The sequence below is a fragment of the Oncorhynchus mykiss genome, chromosome 7 (genome assembly GCF_057628025.1).
Source record: "Oncorhynchus mykiss isolate SJ-2025 chromosome 7, ASM5762802v1, whole genome shotgun sequence".
Lineage (NCBI taxonomy): Eukaryota > Metazoa > Chordata > Actinopteri > Salmoniformes > Salmonidae > Oncorhynchus > Oncorhynchus mykiss.
Genome location: NC_143028.1, coordinates 60,282,305 through 60,304,935, shown reverse-complemented (window position 1 = coordinate 60,304,935; position 22,631 = coordinate 60,282,305). Strand labels below are relative to the sequence as shown.

At 44.1% G+C, this 22,631-nt stretch overlaps 1 protein-coding gene across 1 annotated transcript in view; it reads left to right on the top strand.

The window, feature by feature from the left end:
- Positions 1-4,431: 4,431 nt before the first annotated feature.
- si:dkey-81j8.6 (STE20-like serine/threonine-protein kinase) overlaps positions 4,432-22,631 on the top strand; it is a 30,305-nt gene continuing 12,105 nt past the window's right edge. Inside the window, exon 1 of the mRNA XM_021610221.3 lies at positions 4,432-4,579. Within this exon, the coding sequence (XP_021465896.3) occupies positions 4,505-4,579 (75 nt within the window). The 5' untranslated portion in view covers positions 4,432-4,504. The remainder of the gene's footprint in view (positions 4,580-22,631) is intronic.

The following is a 22,631-nucleotide window of genomic DNA, read 5'->3' as shown; positions in this document are numbered from 1 at the left end:
GCAGCCCTACTAGCTCCACCTATGGCATATGTCATTCCAGATGTCGAATAACACTACTTGAAACTCTCAGTTGAAGCACTAGTAAAACAGGCTCAACCAGTTATCTCACTTATTCTTTTAATTTAACCAAGTCAGTTAAGAACAAGTTCCTATTTACAATGATGGGCTACCCTGGCAAAACCCTAACCCAGAATACGCTGGGCCATTTGTGCACCGCCCTATGGGACTCCCAATCACAGCTGGTTGTGATACAGCCTGGAATCAAACCAGGGTCTGTTGTGACGCCTCTAGCAATGAGATGCAGTGCCTTAGACTGCTGCGCCACTCAGAAGCCCAAAGGTTATGCAAGGCATCAACAACTATCTGTGGTGAAGTTTCACCTAGGTACAGATCTAGGATCAACTTCCCCTCCCCGAATCCTAACCTTAACCAATAGTTTGGAAAATGCAATGCTGACCCAAGATTAGTGTCTACGGGGAAACTTCACCCAAGTCCATGTAAAGAATCAACCACCAGAGGGATACACTCCTCCCACGCCCAAATCCCAGACATGGGCAGTTTGGGATTGGACAGAATTTACTGTACCGACCACCCACCTTCACTGGAGGAATACTTTGAACAGGGCTTAAGTTTTAGCAGGGCCTAGTCTGAGAGAAAGAGAATTATGTTTGAATACAGTACATCCATATTGTAATAGTAATTCCAGGTGAACAAAAAGGAGAGCAGTCATTGATAAAGTCAACCGAAATCAATCCAGTTTAATTACACGTTGCAACAGGGAGACACCTCCAGCACAGAAGCAGAGAAAATTTCTATCTCGCCTTCTCTAAGCGGGACTGTATATTCTAATCGCACAGCACCATTGTTCTGTAAACACCCACCAGGAGGCTTGTAGGAAGTCACAACATCTGCTGATACAGAATCACACAGTGTCACAGAATACAATAATAATCAATGGCCTTGGTCCTTGTACCTCCAGTCTGGCGTCAATCACTATCAACAGATATGAAAACAATCCATAACATTCAGTAGCAAGTCTAGTGACCAATAACCTGTACACAAATGACTGTCCCAAATATAACACTGGAAATCATGAGTATTACATAAAGGGAAAACATGTAAATATGCTAGGCATTGTGTTAATTCCTCTTAACTGAATATTAACTGAATTAATCTTAAATGTCCACATTACACATATTAATAACTGTACTGAACTGAAGGACAGTGAACAGTATATAGTATTTGCTTTCATGCAAACATGCTACATTTAAATACAGCGGTACAGGCATTTTATTACTGCAGGTTATCTGACAGGTTATAATTTCCAGGCTCTTTTTATTTTTCTGTGCTCAGGCACAGACAAGTAGCCAATACCTTTAAACTAAACTCTGTAAAGACAGACCAAGAGGGAGGATTAGAAATGTATTACCTTAAAAAGTCATTCTAAGACTGTAATTAAATCAAACCGGGTTAACATGTGTGTCTCCTGTCTATTGTCTTCACAATGAATGTGTCTCTTGACCTTATTCAACCTCTGCAGAGTTTAGTAGTTTGCTTAAGGGGAATTATAATCTCTGTTAGTGGTCACAGAAACCAAAAAAGATGACAGCAAAATACCCCAATGCTAGATTCAGTGCATGGTTGTTATTATGCATGACGGAGCAGAGTAGAGCAGAGGGAAACGACAGTACATACATATGTAAATGTCAACCGTGCAGTAAGTATCACACAATACCATTAGCATGTTATATAACGTGTAGGCTATTGTACTGTAATGTACTGAAAGTGTGAATCCCTGCAAAATAATTTAATTAATGAATGAAACTATTACATGTTACAAACACATGGGGCCGATGTTATGTCATCAGTTTACCGGCAAGTGCTCTGACGTCATTGCTGCTAGGGGACACTGGCGGGAAAAGCTCACAGGCATGTGTTTTTCAACCCCTCAAGTCAACTGATTGGTCTGTGTTCCCATCTATGGCACATTTTAAATCAAATCAAATAAGATTTTATTTGTCATATACACGTGTTTAGCTGATGTTATTGCGGGTGTAGTGAAATGCTTGTGTTTCTAGCACCAACAGTGCAGTAATATCCAACAAGTAATATCTAACAATACACACAATCTAAAGCAAAGGAATGGAATTAAGAATAAAAAATATTTGGACAATCAATATCACAGCGGCATAGACTAAGATACAGTAGAATAGGATATAATACAGTATATATATATATATATATATATATATATATATATGAGTAATTCAAAATATGTAAATATTATTCAAGTGACTAGTGTTCCATTATTAAAGTGGCCAGTGATTTCAAGTCTATGTGTATACAGGGCAGCAGCCTCTAATGTGCTAATGATTACTATTTTACAGTCAGAAGGCCTTAAGATAGAAGCTGTTTTTCAATCTCTCGGTCCCGGCTATGATGCACCTGTACTGACCTCGCCTTCTGGATGACAACGTGGTAAACAGTGGCTTGGGTGGTTGTTGTCCTTGATGATCTTTTTGGCCTTTCTGTGACATCGGGTGCTGTAGGTGTCCTGGAGGGCAGGTAGCTTGCCCCCGGTGATGCATTGGGCAGACCACACAACCCTCTGGAGAGCCCTGCGGTTGCGGGCAGAGCAGTTGCCATAGCAGGCGGTGATACAGCCTGACCGGATGCTCTAAATTGTGCATCTGTAAAAGTTTGTGGGGCCTCCGTGGTGGTGCAGTGGTTAAGGGTGCTTGCTCTACTGCAGCGCCAGCTGTGCCACCAGAGACTCTGGGTTCGCGCCCAGGCTCTGTTGTAACCGGCCACGACCAGGAGGTCCGTGGGGCGACGCACAATTGGCCTAGCGTCGTCCGGGTTTGGGAGGGGTTGGCCGGTAGGGATATCCTTGTCTCATCGCACACCAGCGACTCCTGTGGCAGGCCTGGCGCAGTGCGCGCTATCCAAGGTTGCCGGGTGCACGGTGTTTCCTCCGACACATTGGTGCGTCTGGCTTCCGGGTTGGATGTGCGCTGTGTTAAGAAGCAGTGCGGCTTGGTTGGGTTGTGTATCGGAGGACACATGACTTTCAACCTTCGTCTCTTCCGAGCCTGTACGGGAGTTGTAGCGAAGAGACAAAATAGTAGCTACTAAAAAACAATTGGATACCACGAATTTGGGGAGAAAACGGGATAAAAATGTAAAAATAAAACGTTTGTAAGGGGCCAAGCCAAATTTCTTCAGCCTCCTGCCTTCTTCACCACACTGTCTGTGTGGGTGGTCCAGTGATGTGTACGCCGAGGAACTTGAAGCTTTCCAACTTCTCCACTGCGGTCCCGTTGATGTGGTTAGGGGGGTGCTCCCTCTGCTGTTTCCTGAAGTCAGCTCCCTTGTTTTGTTGACATTTGGTGAAACTTTATTTTCCTTCCGCCACACTCCCAAACTCATTGTTGGTAATCAGGCCTACTACTGCTGTGTCATCTGCAAACTTGATGATTGAGTTGGAGGTGTGCGTGGCCACGCAGTCATGGGTGAACAGAGAGTACAGGAGGGGCTAAGCACGTATCCTTGTGGGGCCCCAGTGTTGAGGATCAGCAAAGTGAAGGTGGAGGGTACTATGGTGTTGAATGCTGAGCTACAGTCAATGAACAGCATTCTTACAGCATCCTCTTGTCCAGATGGGCAGTGTGCAGTGCGATGGTGATTGCATCGTCTGTGGATCTATTGGGGAGGTAAGCAAATTGAAGTGAGTTTAGGGTGTCAGGTAAGGTAGAGGTGATATGATCCTTGACTAGGCTCTCAAAGCACTTCATGATGACAGAAGTGAGTACTACAGGATGATAGTCGTTTAGTTCAGTTACCTTAGCTTTCTAGGGAACAGGAACAATGGTGGCCATCTTGAAGCATGTGGAGACAACAGACTGGGATAGGGAGAGATTGAATATGTCCGTAAACACTCCAGCCAGCTGGTCTGTTCATGCTCTGAGGACGCGGCTAGGGATGCTAACACGCTTAACTGTCTTATTGACGTCGGCCACGGAGAAGGAGATCCCACAGTTCTTGGTAGCGGGCTGCGTCGGTGGCACTGTGTTATCCTCAAAGCGGGCGAAGAAGGTGTTTAGCTTGTCCGGAAGCAAGACGTCGGTGTCCGCGACGTGGCTGATTTTCCCTTTGTAGTCCGTGCTATCATTGGTGGGCAATGTTGTTCGTCAAACCACATCCCTGCTTTTGTGGAAAATGAAATCCAAAGATTAAGGCAGAGACTATTTAATGATATATGCGGAAGGACCACCAGAGGGCAGGCTGGTCCCATGGATAGTAGCCCAGCCCGGCATGTGAGTCAAGGTGATCAGAGGCAATTAAGCACAGCTGACGGTTCTAATGACCAATTCTCTTTCTCCTACAAGAGAGAGGAGGGAACCGGCAGTGGGGGAGACTGGAGGAAGAAAATAGTGTTTGCTTCTACAAAGGAAAGGACGCACCTTTCGGAAGGGAGAAGAAGAGGACAAACTACCTCTTGGGAATGGCCACCACGGATCTGGACCACCACCCAAAGGGAGCTGTCCACGGACGGATCGTTAAGGCGGTGACGCTACCTGTGAGTTTTGTTATAGTTTGAAGATACTCGCCTTATGTTCCTTGTTCTTGTAAAGAAGAAGATTTGTGTTTTCATTGTGAGATCATCCTTGATTGTGTTGGAGAGTTTGAGAAGAAAGAAATACCTCAATAGAGAAATTAGTTCAATTAAGAACTTGCCCCTGACTCGTTTATTTCACCTTTACGCTTTAGAGCAACCTCAAACGACTTGGTTCAATCACATATAATACAAACATCTTTAATCAAGCAGCTGGAGGGGAGCACTATCTCTGATTTCACATGGAAGAACTCAAGGAAAAAAATGGTTCCATGTCCCTTATATAGTCTGAGGTTATAATACAATCATATTGTTCACACAACAGTTATTTCAATACAATCAACAGTTATGGAACACAATAGCTTGTGTTAGGGTGCAGACATACCAGGAGTCTATGAAAGGCATAACATCACAGTCCAACAAAGAACATATCCCTTGAGAAATGACAACAGGTCATCCCAAATTCTGCCACTGCATTTCCCCCTTTGATGCCATGAAAACCATAGGCATCACCCTACATTAAATATCTGAGCTGCTGTAGAAGATGCACCAGTCTTTGTCTGAGACTTTATTTCCCAGATTATTTAGACAGACTTACAGTGCTTTAACCTTATCTTTATCAAATAATCCATGAAGGAATCACTCTGAACATTTCTCTTATACATTTTACACCACTTACAGTTGAAGTCAGAAATTTATATACACAAAGGTTGGAGTCATTAAAACTCTTTTTTCAACCAGGTCTTGTTAAGAAACTATAGTTTTGGAAAGTCGGTTAGGACATCTACTTTGTACGTGACAAGTAATTTTTCCAACAATTGTTTACGGACAGATTATTTCACTTATACTTCACTGTATCACAATTTCAGTGGGACAGAAGATAACATACACTAAGTGGACTGTGCCTTTAAACAGCTTGGAAAATTCCAGAAAATGATGTCATGGCTTTAGAAGCTTCTGATAGGCTAATTGACATAATTTGAGTCAATTGGAGGTTACCAGTGGATGTATGTCAAGGCCCACCTTCAAACTCAGGGCCTCTTTGCTTGACATCATGGGAAAATCAGTAGAAATCAGCAAAGACCACAGAAAAAATGTAAGTCCTCCACAAGTCTGGTTCATCCTTGGGAAAAATGTCTAAACGCCTGAAGGTACCACGTTCATCTGTACAAACAATAGTACACAAGTATAAACACCATGGGACAACACATCTGTCATACCGCTCAGGAAGGAGACGCGTTCTGTCTCCTAGAGATCAATGTACTTTGGTGCGAAAAGTGCAAATTAATCCCAGAACAACAACAAAGGACCTTGTGAAGATGCTGGAGGATACAGGTACAAAACTATCTATTTCCACAGTAAAACGAGTCTTATATCGACATATCCGAAAGGCCGCTCAGCAAGGAAGAAGCCACTGCTTCAAAACCACCCTAAACAAGCCAGACTACGGTTTGCAACTGCACATGGGGACAAAGATCGTACTTTTTGGAGAAATGTCCTCTGGTATGATGAAACAAAAATAGAAGTGTTTGGCCATAATGACCATCGTTATGTTTGGAGGAAAAAGGGGGATGCTTGCAAGCCGAAGAACACCATCCCAACCGTGAGGCACGGGGGGGCAGCATCATGTTGTGGGGGTGCTTTGCTGTAGGAGGGACTGGTGCACGTCACAAAATAGATGGCATCATGCGGTTGCAAAATGATGGATATATTATGGATATATTATATATTATGGATATATGGATATATTGAAGCAACATCTCAAGATATCAGTTAAAGCTTGGTCGCAAATGGGTCTTCCAAATGGACAATGACCCCAAGCATACTTCCAAAGTTGTGGCAAAATGTCTTAAGGACAACAAAGTCAAGGTATTGGAGCAGCCTTCACAACGCCCTAACCTCAATCCTATAGAAAATTTGTGGGCAGAACTGAAAAAGTGTGTGCGAGCATAGAGGCCTACAAACCTGACTCAGTTAAACCCGCTCTGTCAGGAGGAATGGCCAAAATTCACCCAACGTATTGTGGGAAGCTTGTGGAAGGCTACCAAAAATGTTTGACCCAAGTTAAACAAATGAAAGGCAATGCTACCAAATACTAATTGAGTGTATGTAAGCTTCTGACTCTGGGAATGTGATGAAATAAATCATTCACTCTACTATTGTTCTGACATTTCACATTCTTAAAATAAAGTGGTGATCCTAACTGACCTAAGACAGGGAATTGTTCCTAGGATTAAATGTCAGGAATTGTGAAAAACTGAAGTTTAAATGTATTTGGCTAAGGGGTATGTAAACTTCAGACTTCAACTGTACGTATGTCTACGTCTGGGTGCGCAAGTTGTATTTTCCCTTTAGAGGGTTCATCACCCATGCTTTCTAATAGTTTTCTGAGCTCCTTATAATTACACCAAATCTCCAACAACTCCTTATTGTAACGATTCTGAGAGGAGGAAGAAGGAGAGGACCAAGGTGCAGCATGGTACGTGTTCATGATCTTTAAATTACACTGAACACTAGAACAAAAATAACAAAACGGAACAAACAAAACAGTCCTGTCTGGTACAGAGACAGAAAACAACTACCCACAACTCAAGGGCGAAAACAGGCTGGTTCTCAATCAGAGACAACGGTTGACAGCTGCCTCTGATTGGGAACCATACCAGGCCAAACTCATAGAAAAACAAACATAGAAAAAAACATAGAATGCCCACCCCAACTCACGCCCTGACCAACCTAAAATAGAGAAATAAAAAAAGGAACTAAGGTCAGGATGTGATACTTATACACACATACCACACATACAACCTCACAGTACTTTTCTGCCAGCCGGCTATGCTATCCTTAAAGTATGGTCAAACTCCGAATACTTTTGTACCTACTTTGAAGTACGGTCAAACTCCGAATACTTTTCTACCTACTTTGAAGTACGGTCAAACTCTGAATACTTTTCCTAAAGGGAATTATGTGGGCTTTAAAGTATAGTCAAACTCAGAATACTTTAAAGTGCGGTCAAACTCCGAATACCCACTATTGATCAGTATTAACCGGACAGATTCATTATGATAGGAAAAATAGTTCTACCAACTTGAATCTCAAAATTTCGTAGATGAGGAGGAAAGGAGATCTCTCACCATTAAGGCTCGGCTGGAAGACAGACAGTCCCTCACACAGATTTTTGAACAAGGTCTCTTACCTTTTTAAGTTGTGGCAAGAGGGATGTCTGAGTCCATGCCGAGTTAAACGGATCAAAAAGTCAGGTCGCTCTCAACCGCATCATGGCGCCAAGTGTTGTTGAAAATAGGATCCAAAGATTAAAGCAGAGATTATTTAATGGTATAATAACAACATATTTAGTACAAGCAGCTACAAGGGAGATCCACCTCTGATTTCACAGGGAAGAACTCAATGAAGAAATTGTTCCATTTCCATTATATAGTGGAAGGTGATAATACAATAATATTGTTCACACAACAGTTATTTCAATACAATCAACAGTTCCGGAACACAATGGCCTTGTGTTAGGGTGCAGACATACAAGGAGTCTATGAAAGGCATAACATCATAGTCCAACATAGTCCAATAACATATTTCTTGAGAAATTACAACAGCTCACCCCCAAAAAAATTGCATGGCCGGGTGCCACGGGCAGTATGTGCATTTTAGACCATTCCAATGACGTGTTAGCTGTTTAGCAATAAAACCGACGCATGCAAAACTATGGGGCAAAACACTTGGAGTTGGCTTAAATTGTTGACAACATGTAAACTATATTAACTCTCCAATGTTTATTGACATTTGCACAATGAGCACTTGTTGTCTCTCAACTACATTGTTACAGTTGTTTGTTAGCTAGCTAGCAAATGTTTTGCCATATTAGCATTGACATGCAAACTATTGCAAACTATTACAGCAAACTGTTACAGACTGCAAAGGGAAACCCAGCCGTGAGCTACCCAGTGACACGAACCTACCAGACAGGCTAAATGCCTTTTATGCTCACTTCGAGGCAAGCAACACTGAATCATGCATGAGAGCACCAGCTGTTCTGGACGACTGTGTGATCACGCTCTCCGTAGCATATGTGAGCACAACGTTTAAACAGGTTAACATTCACAAGGCCACGGGGCCAGACGGATTACCAGGACGTGTACTCAGAGCATGCGCGACCAACTGGCAAATGTCTTCACTGACATTTTCAACCTCTCCCTGACTGAGTCTGTAATACTTATGTGTTTCAAGTAGACAACCATAGTCCCTGTTTCCAAGAAAGCGAATGTAACACATTCATGTAGCCATGAAGTGCTTTGAAAGACTGGTCATGGCTCACATCAAAACCATCATCCTGGAAACCCTAGACCCACTCCAATTTGCATACCACCCCAACAGATCCACAGATGATGCAAACTCAATCGCACTCCACACTGCCCTTTCCACCTGGACAAAAGGAACACCTATGTGAGAATGCTGTTCATTGACTACAGCTCAGCGTTCAACACCATAGTGCCCACAAAGCTCATCACTAAGCTAAGGACCCTGAAACTAAACACCTCCCTCTGTAACTGGATTCTGGACTTCCTGACGGGCCAACCCCAGGTGGTAAGTGTAGGCAACAACACAACTGCCACGCTGATCCTCAACATGGGGGCCCCTCAGGGTTGCGTGCTCAGTCCCCTCCTGTACTCCCTGTTCACCCACAACTGCATGGCCAAGCACAACTCCAACACCATCATTAAGTTTGCTGAGGACACAACGGTGGTAGACCTGACCACCGACAATGATGAGACAGCCTATAGGGATGAGGTCAGAGACCTGGCAGTGTGGTGCCAGGACAACAACCTCCCCTCAACGTGAGCAAGACAAAGGAGATGATCGTGGACTACAGGAAAAGGAGGGCAGAACACACCCCCATTCACATCAACTGGGCTGTAGTGAGGCAGGTCGAAAGTTTCAAGTTTCTCGGTATCCACATCACCAACAAACTATCATGGTCCAACCACACCAAGAAAGTTGTGAAGAGTGCATGACAACAGCTTTTCCCCCTCAGGTTCCCAGATCCTCAAAAAGTTATGCAGCTGCACCGTCAACCTGACCGGTTGCATCATCGCCTGGTATGGCAACTGCGAGGCATCCGACCATAAGGTGCTACAGAGGGTAGTGCGTATGGCCCAGTACATCACTGGGGCCAAGCTTCCTGCCATCGAGGACCTATATACTAGGACTAGGCAGTGTCAGAGAAAGGCCCCAAAAAATGTCAAAATTGTCAAAGACTCCAGTCACTCAAGTCATATATTGTTCTCTCTGCTACCGCACGAGAAGCGGTACCAAAGCTCAAAGTCTAGGTCCAAAAGACTTCTTAACAGCTTCTACCCCCAAGCCTTAAGACTGCTGAACAATTAATGAAATGCCCCCACACACACACACACACACTTTGTTTTTACACTGCTGCTACTCGCTGTTTATTATCTATGCATAGTCACTTTACCCCTACCTACTTGTACAAATTACCTCGACTAACCTGTACCCCTGCACATTGACTCTGTACCGGTACCCCCTGTATATAGCCTCATTATTATTAATGTGTTACTATTTTAAATTTGTTATCTTTTACTCTAGTTTATTTAGTAAATATTTATTTATAAATACACTTATTTAGTAAATAAGTATTTAATTCATTAAATACTTATTTCCCACCATAATTTGCAAATAAATTCATTAAAATCCTACAATGTGATTTTCTGGATTTTTTTTCTCATTTCGTCTGTCATAGTTGAAGTGTACCTATGATGAAAATTACAGGCCTCTCTCATCCTTTTAAGTGGGAGAACTTGCACAATTGGTGGCTGACTAAATACTTTTTTGCCCCACTCATACCCCCTCGTACCTTATTGCTTAATCATAGTAGTCAAACGAGTTGAATTGACATCCATTGATGGAAAATAATATGGTGAGTTTAATAAAGGCTTTTTCTCTTGTGACATACAGATCTGTTTATTAAGTCATCTCATAGTTTGCAAGAATTATTGTTTAGTGCTTGTCTCCACAACCCCACCAGGTGCCTCCCATGTTCCCCCAATTATCCCCTGTGTAATTATATCTGAGTTTTCTGTTAGTCTGTTGCCAGTTCGTTTTGTCAAGTCGTGACAGCATCTTTCTCCGTGTTTTTTCCTCTTTCTGGGTTTTGTTCTAGTTCCCCGGTTATGACCTGTTTTTCCTGTCCTGACCTAGAGCCTGCCTGCCGACTATTACCGGGATTACGAACCCCTGCCTGTCCTCGACCTGCCCTTTACCTGCCCATGTACACTACCGTTCAAAAGTTTGGGGTCACTTAGAAATGTCCTTGTTTTTAAAGAAAAGTTAAATAAATTGTCCATTAAAATAACATCAAATTGATCAGAAATACAGTGTAGACATGGTTAATGTTGTAAATGAATATTGTAGCTGGAAACGGCTGATTTCTTTATGGAATATTTACAGCCCATTATCAACAATGATCACTTGTGTATTCCAATGGCACATTGTGTTAGCTAATCCAAGTTTATCATTTTAAAAGGCCAATTGATAGGTAGAAAACCCTTTTGCAATTACGTTAGCACAGCTAAAAACTGTTGTCCTGATTAAAGAAGCAATAAAACTTGTCTTTAGACTAGTTGATTATCTGGAGCATCAGCATTTGTGGCTTCCATTACAGGCTCAAAATGGCCAGAAACAAAGACCTTTGTTCTGAAACTCATCAGTCTATTCTAGTTCTTAGAAATGAAGGCTATTCCATGCCAGAAATTGCCAAAAAACTGAAGATCTCGTACAACGCTGTGTACTACTCCCGTCACAGAACAAAGCAAACTGTCTCTAACCAGAATAGAAAGAGGAGTGGGTGGCCATGGTGCACAACTGAGCAAGAGGACAAGTACATTAGTGTCAAATCAAATCAAATTTATTTATATAGCCCTTCGTACATCAGCTGATATCTCAAAGTGCTGTACAGAAACCCAGCCTAAAACCCCAAACAGCAAGCAATGCAGGTGTAGAAGCACGGTGGCTAGGAAAAACTCCCTAGAAAGGCCAAAACCTAGGAAGAAACCTAGAGAGGAACCAGGCTATGTGGGGTGGCCAGTCCTCTTCTGGCTGTGCCGGGTGGAGATTATAACAGAACATGGCCAAGATGTTCAAATGTTCATAAATGACCAGCATGGTCCAATAATAATAAGGCAGAACAGTTGAAACTGGAGCAGCAGCATGGCCAGGTGGACTGGGGAAAGCAAGGAGTCATCATGTCAGGTAGTCCTAAGGCATGGTCCTATGGCTCAGGTCCTCCGAGAGAAAGAAAGAAAGAGAGAAAGAGAGAATTAGAGAGCACACTTAAATTCACACAGGACACTGAAAATGACAGGAGAAGTACTCCAGATATAACAAACTGACCCTAGCCCCCCAACACATAAACTACTGCAGCATAGATACTGGAGGCTGAGACAGGAGGGGTCAGGAGACACTATGGCCCCATCCGAGGACACCCCCGGACAGGGCCAAACAGGAAGGATATAACCCCACCCACTTTGCCAAAGCACAGCCCCCACACCACTGGAGGGATATCTTCAACCACCATTTGATGTTATTTTAATAGACAAGGACATTTCTAAGTGACCCCAAATCTTTTTATACGGTAGTTTATATTCAACAAATCTCTGAGACTTGAACCATCTGCCTCACGTTCTTGCATCTGGGTCTCATCCTGAGTCATGATAGTTTGAACTGACCATGACTGACCCTGTAGACTCGGACCAGCTCTGCAATACTCACAAGGAGCCACCACTGGAAAACACGAGGAGTTACTACATAACCTTATGGAAGGATTGCACACCTTGGCTGAATACCATGACCATGCCATCAGTGCATTCTTAGAACAATTCTGCAGGCTATCTATTAGGCATTAAACCACAACGGAAATCTCCCAGACTCTCAGTAACCCTGCTACCAGCTGTGCTTCTCTCCAGCCTACCCCGGCTTCCTAAGAACCCCGCTTGCCTCCTCCGGAGCGCTGAGGATCCTGGAACTTGCTGGGCGTTTCTCTCGCAGTGCTCTCTCATTTTCGAGCTGCAGCCCTCTTTGTTTCTGTTGGATTCTGTTGGATTGTTCTAAGATACAGTATCTTATCTCACCTGGGCTACGGTGGTGTGGGAGCAACAATCCAGCGTTTGCCTTAGTCTGGAGGAGTTTGTGGCAGAAGTAAAGAAGGTGTTCGATTCTCCGTTGTCTGGGAGAATGACGACTCAGAAGCTACTTCAACTGCATCAAGACTCCCGTAGTGTGGCAGACAAGGCGGTAGAGTACTTGGAACCCAGAATCCCTGTTCGACACGTTCCTTCATGGATTATCAGAGGGATTTAAGGATGAGCTCACAGCCTAGGAGCTGCCCTTGGACCTCGACTCTGTCATATCCCTGACCATAAGCATCGATCGGCAACTACGGGAATGCAATAGGTAGAGGAGGTCTGTTCCCGGGCACATGGGCCCGTCCGCGGTTTCCCCCTCGTTTCCAAAGAACCCCGGAAATCCCTGACGCTTGCATTCCCGCGAGAATCCGAGTTCCCTCAGAAATAATTGAGGACTGTCGACTCACCTCCTCCTGGGCAGGGCTAGATTGTTTCAGCAGACTGAGCTCTAAAAGCTGTGTGTATTGTGAAACTTGAGGACATATCCAACTGTCCAGTAAAAAGCCTAGGCTCATTAGTAGGTATGAGTACCCCGGGGGGGCTTACAGGGAGTCTCCCATCTCCCATTACTCGTACTCCTCTCCATACTATCCTGTTGTGGGATGAACGGTATAAATCTCTCTGGGTGCTCATGGATACAGGGGACGATGAGAGCTTTATGGACACTGCCCTGGTGTCGGAGTTGGGTATCTCCACACAACTCCTCTCCGTTCCCATGGACGACAGAGCATTGGATGGACAATCTATTGGCAGTGTCACTCACAGCACAGATTCCTATCAACCTGCGAGTGCCAGGGAATCACAGTGAGTCTGTGCAGTTCCTGCTCTTAAATATCCTAATGGACCTGTGGTTTTGGGATTGTCATATCTCCAGAGGCACAACCCCCTGATCAACTGGGCTACGTGTTTAATCCTGGGTTAGAGCCCGTTCTTCCACTCGTATTTCCTCAAGGCGCCGCAGCCCGCCCCTGGTTGTCCTCCTGCTGGCTTGGGTAAAGCCTTGGATCTCTCCACCATTCCCACTGAGTATCAGGACCTCCATATCTCTTCTTACACTGCCTCTGGGACGGCTTTGTTCCCTGTCTGGTCCGGAGACCAAGACCATGGAAGGGTACATTGAGGACTCTCTTGGGGCAGGGATCATTCGTCCTTCTTCCTCCCCGGCACAGGGTTCTTCTTTGTGGAGAAGAAGGACAAAACCCTGCACCAGGTAGGAAGAAGGACGAATAATCCCTGCACCCAGAGAGTCCTCAATGTACCCTTCCATGGTTTTGGTCTCCGGACCAGACAGGGAACAAAGCTGCCCCCGAGGTATTGACTACCGCCTTAATGACATCACGGTAAAGAACCGTTACCAGCTACCACTCCGCTCCTCGGCTTTCGAGCGCCTCCATGGGGCAACTGTACACTCGAAGTTGGACCTTCGGAATGCCTACCATCTGGTTCGGATAAGGGAAGGAGACGAATGGAAGACAGCCTTTAACATAGCTAGCAGGCATTATGAGTATCTGGTTTTGCCAGTCGGATTAACCAATGCTCCTGCAGTGTTCCAGGCTCTGGTCAATGATGTGCCATGTTGAACCGGTTCGTGTTTGTCTACCTTGACGACATCCTTGTCTTTTCCCGTTCGGTTCAGGAGCATGTTCTCCACGTCTGACAAGTCCTCCAACGACCTCCAGGAGAACCAGTTGTCCCTATTTGACCTAGATCGTTTGTGTGTATGGATTGATATGTAGGCTACGTGAGCCCTTTTAAAAATGTAGTTCTGTCCTTGAGCTGTTCTTGTCTAATTATGTTCTGTATTATGTCATTCTGTATTATGTTTCATGTTTTGTATGGACCCCAGGAAGAGTAGCTGCTGCTTTTGCAATAGCTAATGCGGATCCTATTAAGATATATCAGATACCAAATGTCAAGGCTGAGAAGTGTGAATTTCCTCACTCCACTATCTCCTTTCTGGGATGCGTCATCGCTGCCAGGAACATTCAGATTGATTCGGACAAGGTAAGGGTGGTAGTGGAGTGGCCCCAACCCACATCCAGAGTGCAGCTGCAACATTTCCTGAGATTTGCTCAATTCTACCACCAATTCATCCGGGGCTACAGCACCATTGCTTCCACACTTTTTTACACTCACCCAAGGTTCCGTTCAAATGGTCCCCAGCAGCTGGGGTTTGCCCACTATGATTTCTGGCGTTGCCGCATGCACGGTGTGTGCTCAGAATAAGACTCCGCGGCAAGCTCCGGCCGGCCTCCTTAAGTTCCTAATCCCCCCTGGTCCCATACAGTGGGGCAAAAAAGTATTTCGTCAGCCACCAATTGTGCAAGTCCTCCCACTTCAAAAGATGTGAGAGGCCTGTAATTTTCATCATAGGTACACTTCAACTACGACAGACAAAATGAGAAAAAAATCCAGAAAATCACATTGTAGGATTTGTAATGAATTTATTTGCAAATTATGATGGAAAATAAGTATTTGGTCACCTACAAACAAGCAAGATTTCTGGCTCTCACAGACCTGTAACTTCTAATTTAAGAGGCTCCTCTGTCCTCCACTCGTTACCTGTATTAATGGCACCTGTTTGAACTTGTTATCAGTATAAAAGACACCTGTCCAAAACCTCAAACAGTCACACTCCAAACTCAACTATGGCCAAGACTAAAGCGCTGTCAAAGGACACCAGAAACAAAATTGTAGACCTGCACCAGGCTGGGAAGACTGAATCTGCAATAGGTAAGCAGCTTGGTTTGAAGAAATCAACTGTGGGAGCAATTATTAGGAAATGGAAGACATACAAGACCACTGATAATCTCCCTCGATCTGGGGCTCCACGCAAGATCTCACCCCGTGGGGTCAAAATGATCACAAGAACGGTGAGCAAAAATCCCAGAACCACACGGGGGGACCTAGTGAATGACCTGCAGAGAGCTGGGACCAAAGTAACAAAGCCTACCATCAGTAACACACTACGCCGCCAGGGACTCAAATCCTGCAGTGCCAGACGTGTCCCCCTGCTTAAGCCAGTACATGTCCAGGCCCGTCTGAAGTTTGCTAGAGAGCATTTGGATGATCCAGAAGAAGATTGAGAGAATGTCATATGGTCAGATGAAACTAAAATAGAACTTGTCGTGTTTGGAGGACAAAGAATGCTGAGTTGCATCCAAAGAACACCATACCTACTGTGAAGATTGGGGGTGGAAACATCATGCTTTGGGGCTGTTTTTCTGCAAAGGGACCAGGACGGCTGATCCGTGTAAAGGAAAGAATGAATGGGGCCATGTATCGTGAGATTTTGAGTGAAAACCTCCTTCCATCAGCAAGGGCATTGAAGATTAAACGTGGCTGGGTCTTTCAGCATGACAATGATCCCAAACACACCGCCCAGGCAACGAAGGAGTGGCTTCGTAAGAAGCATTTCAAGGTCCTGGAGTGGCCTAGCCAGTCTCTAGATCTCAACCCCATAGAAAATCTTTGGAGGGAGTTGAAAGTCCGTATTGCCCAGAAACATCACTGCTCTAGAGGAGATCTGCATGGAGGAATGGGCCAAAATACCAGCAACAGTGTGTGAAAACCTCGTGAAGACTTACAGAAAACGTTTGACCTCTGTCATTGCCAACAAAGGGTATATAACAAAGTATTGAGATAAACTTTTGTTATTGACCAAATACTTATTTTCCACCATAATTGGCAAATACATTCATAAAAAAATCCTACAATGTGATTTTCTGGATTTTTTTTCTCATTTTATCTGTCATAGTTGAAGTGTACCTATGATGAGAATTACAGGCCTCTAAATACTGACTACTTTTTTGCCCCATTGTATATCCCTGGACTTTGTCACTGGTCTCCCTCCGTCTGATGGCAACACCACCATCCTTACGGTGGTGGATAGGTTTTCCAAAGCCACCCATTTCATCCCCCTTCCCAAGTTACCCTCAGCCAAGGAGACAGCCCAACTCATGGTACGAATCCATGGACATCCGGTCAATATAGTTTCCAATCATGGTCCTCAGTTCTCATCCCGATTCTGGAAGGTATTCTGCATCCTCCTTGGGTCGTCGGCCAGCCTCTCCTCAGGGTTTCATCCTCAATCTAATGGCCAGTCGACGTGTGCCAATCAGGACATGGAGTTGACTCTTCGGTGCCTCGTCTCGGCCAACCCCACCACCTGGAGCCAGCAGTGTGGGTGGAGTACGCCCGGAACACCCTTCCCTGCACGGCCACTGGTCTCTCGACCTTCGAGTGCTCCGTGGGTTATCAGCCCCTGCTTTTTCCTGAGCAAGAGGAAGAGGTCAACATACCCTTGGGCCAGATGTTCATCCGCCGCTGTCGGCGTACCTGGAAGAGAGCCCGGTCCGCACTTCTTAAGACCACCTCCGGGTATCGACGACAAGCGGATCGTCACCGAACCTTGGCTCCCCCCTATCGTCTCTGGCAGCGGGTATGACTTTCTACTCAGGATCTGCCCCTCCGGGTGGAGTCCAGCAAAACCTTTCCCCTGTTTCTTTGGCCCTTTCCCTATATCTAAAATCCTTGGCTCCTCTACTGTTCATCTTCCGTATCCATCCTACATTCCATGTGTCCAAGACAAAACCTGTGTCTCACGGTCCATTGTCTTCAGATACCCCAGGGTAGCCAACTAACCCAGCTCTGTACAATATTGTATGGTGTCAAATTCCGTGATAAATCCAATATATTGGTTTTTGTTATCAATACTGTAAAGTCTCATGGTATCATTGTTTTGTCAGAAGTCAACAGCTGGACACTCTAGAATACATTTTTAGAGGGTAATTTTTTTCTTCTGTATGCTGGGACATATCTTTACCAATAAATTATATGATCCATTAAAACTTCTTTCGGATCAGTGGGACGCTAGCGTTCCGGTGAAATTGGGCCAAATTCAAATTACTATAAATATTTAACTTTCATAAAATCACAAGTGCAATACATCAAAATAAAGCTTATCTTTGTCGTTAATCCAGCCGCAGTGTCAGATTTAACAAATACTTTATGGCGAAAGCATACCATACGATTTTCTGAGGACCTTCAAGCTGCAAACTGGACCCTATTCCAACTAAACTACTGAAAGAGCTGCTTCCTGTGCTTGGCCCTCCTATGTTGAACATAATAAACAGCTCTCTATCCACCGGATGTGTACCAAACTCACTAAAACTGGCAGTAATGAAGCCTCTCTTGAAAAAGCCAAACCTTGATCCAGAAAATATAAAAAACTATCGGCCTATATCGAATCTTCCATTCCTCTCAAACATTTTTGAAAAGGCTGTTGCATTGCATCTGTCCTCGTGCTCTTAGACCTTAGTGCTGCTTTTGATACCATCGATCACCACATTCTTTTGGAGAGATTGGAAACCCAAATTGGTCCACACGGACAAGGTCTGGCCTGGTTTAGAACTTATCTGTCGGAAAGATATCAGTTTGTCTCTGTGAATGGTTTGTCCTCTGACAAATCAACTGTAAATTTCGGTGTTCCTCAAGGTTCCGTTTTAGGACCACTATTGTTTTCACTATATATTTAACCTCTTGGGGATGTCATTCGAAAACATAATGTTAACTTGCACTGCTATGCGGATGACACACAGCTGTACATTTCAATGAAACATGGTGAAGCCCCAAAATTGCCCTCGCTAGAAGCCTGTGTTTCAGACATAAGGAAGTGGATGGCTGCAAACTTTCTACTTTTAAACTCGGACAAAACAGAGATGGTTGTTCTAGGTCCCAAGAAACAAAGAGATCTTCTGTTGAATCTGACAATTACTCTTAATGGTTGCACAGTCGTCTCAAATAAAACTGTGAAGGACCTCGGCGTTACTCTGGACCCTGATCTCTCTTTTGACAAACATATCAAGACTGTTTCAAGGACAGCTTTTTTCCATCTACGTAACATTGCAAAAATCAGAAACTTTCTGTCCAAAAATGATGCAGAAAAATTAATCCATGCTTTTGTTACTTCTAGGTTAGACTACTGCAATGCTCTACCTTCCGGCTACTCGGATAAAGCACTAAATAAAATTCAGTTAGTGCTAAATACGGCTGCTAGAATCCTGACTAGAACCAAAAAATGTGATCATAGTACTCCAGTGCTAGCCTCCCTACACTGGCTTCCTGTCAAGGCAAGGGCTGATTTCAAGGTTTTACTGCTAACCTACAAAGCATTACATGGGCTTGCTCCTACCTATCTCTCTGATTTGGTCCTGCCGTACATACCTACACGTACGCTACGGTCACAAGACGCAGGCCTCCTAATTGTCACTAGAATTTCTAAGCAAACAGCTGGAGGCAGGGCTTTCTCCTATAGAGCTCCATTTTTATGGAATGGTCTGCCTACCCATGTGAGAGATGCAAACTCCGTCTCAACCTTTAAGTCTTTACTGAAGACTCATCTCTTCAGTGGGTCATATGATTGAGTGTAGTCTGGCCCAGGAGTGTGAAGGTGAACGGAAAGGCTCTGGAGAAACGAACCGCCCTTTCTGTCTCTGCCTGGCCGGTTCCCCTCTTTCCACTGGGATTCTCTGCCTCTAACCCTATTACAGGGGCTGAGTCACTGGCTTACTGGTGCTCTTTCATGCCGTCCCTAGGAGGGGTGCGTCACTCGAGTGGGTTGAGTCACTGATGTGCTCTTCCTGTCTGGGTTGGCGCCCCCCCTTGGGTTGTGCCATGGCGGAGATCTTTGTGGGCTATACTCGGCCTTGTCTCAGGATGGTAAGTTGGTGGTTGAAGATATTCCTCTAGTGGTGTGGGGGCTGTGCTTTGGCAAAGTGGGTGGGGTTATATCCTTCCTGTTTGGCCCTGTCCGGGGGTATCATCGGATGGGGCCACAGTAGTTTATGTGTCGGGGGGCTAGGGTCAGTTTGTTATATCTGGAGTACTTCTCCTGTCTTATCCGGTGTCCTGTGTGAATTTAAGTATGCTCTCTCTAATTTTCTCTTTCTCTCTTTCTTTCTCTCTCTCGGAGGACCTGAGCCATAGGACCATGCCTCAGGACGACCTGGCACGATGACTCCTTGCTGTCCCCAGTCCACCTGGCCTTGCTGCTGCTCCAGTTTCAACTGTTCTGCCTGCGGCTATGGAATCCTGACCTGTTCACCGGACGTGCTACCTGTCCCAGACCTATTATTTGACCATGCTGGTCATTTATGAACATTTGAACATCTTGGCCATGTTCTGTTATAATCTCCACCCGGCACAGCCAGAAGAGGACTGGCCACCCCTCATAGCCTGGTTCTTCTCTACGTTTCTTCCTAGGTTTTGGCCTTTCCAGGGAGTTTTTCCTAGCCAACGTGCTTCAACACCTGCATTGCTTGCTGTTTGGAGATTTAGGCTGGGTTTCTATACAGCACTTTGAGATATTAGCTGATGTACGAAGGGCTATATAAATAAATTTGATTTGATTTTTGTTTGACAGTGCTCAGCACACAAAACATTACAAACAGTAACCGGCCAAGTAGAGGATTAATAAAAGTCAAAATAGCAATAAAACGAATCACTTACCTTTGATGATCTTCATATGGTTGCACTCACAAAACTCCCATTTCCCCAATAAATGTTTGTTTTGTTCGATAAAGTCCCTCTTTATATTCAAAAACCTCAGTTTTGTTCAGTAATCCACTGTCTCAAACAACATCCGGTGAAATTGCAGAGCGTGAAACTCAACAAAACAGAATTTCTCATAATAAACATACATAAAATATACAAGTGTTATACATCAGCTTAACGATAAACTCCTTGTTAATCCAACCGGATTTCAAAAAGGCTTTACGTCGAAAGCAAACCGTGTGATTATCTGAGAACAGCGCCCAGCAGACAAATCATTACAAACAGTAACCAGCCAAATAGAGGAGTAAGAAAAGTCAGAAATAGCGATAAAATGTATCACTTACCTTTGATGATCTTCATGTGGTTGCACTCCCAAGACTCCATGTATATAAATATATATATATATATATAACTGCGAACTTCAAGGAGTTGGCCATTCAAGGAGTTTGAGTTGGTCTGATAGTCATTATCAATAGAAATTCTCAGGCCATGTGGGTCCAAATGACTTGCAGTTATTTTGTAGGTTCCTTAACGTAAACCTGTGTTTTATTTCCAGGAAGCAGCTACTTCTGTTAATGTGTTATTGACTACTCTAATTGTCTGACAAACTGGGATAAGCATTAGAAAAGTGCTAAAGGGAGAAAGTAGTGCTGGAAGGTTTTATAATGGTAGGCACACTATGCCCTGACTCCTTAGACAGACTGTGAAGCAGAAATGTTTACAAAACTATGGCTATTTGCAGGTGATGTTACATAATGCTGAGGTACTTTGACAAAAAGTCACATGCTTTTTCTTTACACTGGTACAGCACTATAATAGCCTAAAGGTTTGAGGCTCTGTAGTGACACCATGTTGTAAGGTGAATAACTGCTGTTAATCGTTGAGTGTTCACTCAGCTGAACAGGATGGTAGCAGTTTCATTGACAGAGTGTGTGTGTGGAGTCCATTGCCGAAACAGATTTTTCGGTGTAAATTAGCAATATGACAGATGAGCCAATTAATTACATAGGCTGATTTGGGATAGAGCCCCTGGGAATCGGGACTAATGTCCATAATTTCATGTCAATATGCCACATGTGCAGTTCAGAGGTTTGTGCCATCTATATATGCACTTTGAATGTGCCAATACCAGAGCCATATATTTACATACACAATATACTGTACATACTCTGCTCGACCTTATACCAGTCCGGGACAGTAGTGGAGAGGGTAGTAAGTTTTAAGTTCCTCGGCGTACACATCACGAACAACTGAATTGGTCCACCCACACAGACAGCGTCGTGAAGAAGGCGCAGCAGTGCCTTTTCAACCTCAGGAGGCTGAAGAAATTTGGCTTGTCACCAAAAGCACTCACAAACTTCTACAGGTGCACAATCGAGAGCATCCTGTCGGGCTGTATCACTGCCTGGTACGGCAACTGCTCCGTCCACAACCGTAAGGATCTCCAGAGGGTAGTGAGGTCTGCACAACGCATCACCGGGGGCAAACTACCTGCCCTCCAGGACACTAACACCATCCAATGTCACAGGAAGGCCATAAAGATCATAAAGGACAACAACCACCCGAGCCACTGCCTGTTCACCCCGCTATCATCCAGAAGGCGAGGTCAGTACAGGTGCATCAAAGCAGGGACCGAGAGACTGAACAACAGCTTCCATCAGACTGTTAAACAACCACCACTAACATTGAGTGGCTGCTGCCAAAACACTGACTCAACTCCAGCCACTTTAATAATGGAAATTGATGTAAAAATATATCACTAGCCACTTTAAACAATGCCACTTAAGATAATGTTTACATACCCTACATTACTCATCTCATATGTATATACTGTACTCGATACTATCTACTGCATCTTGCCTATGCCGTTCTGTACCATCACTCATTCATGTATCTTTATGTACATATTCTTTATCCCTTTACACTTGTGTGTATAAGGTAGTAGTTTTGGAATTGTTAGGTTAGATTACTCGTTGGTTATTACTGCATTGTCGGAACTAGAAGCACAAGCATTTCGCTACACTCGCATTAACATCTGCTAACCATGATTTGATTTGATTTGAAATAGACTGCGTATATTTACCAGTACTAGGGTTGCAAAGCTACCAATAATTTACCAAAGTAACCGCAACCTGCTGTAGTTTTGATCATTAACAGGTCATCTATGGTAACCTTGGTAATTTATACTTGAATAACTTTGACATAATGTATTTATATATATTATTCTTTCTTTTTCATATATCTGTGTCCATGTT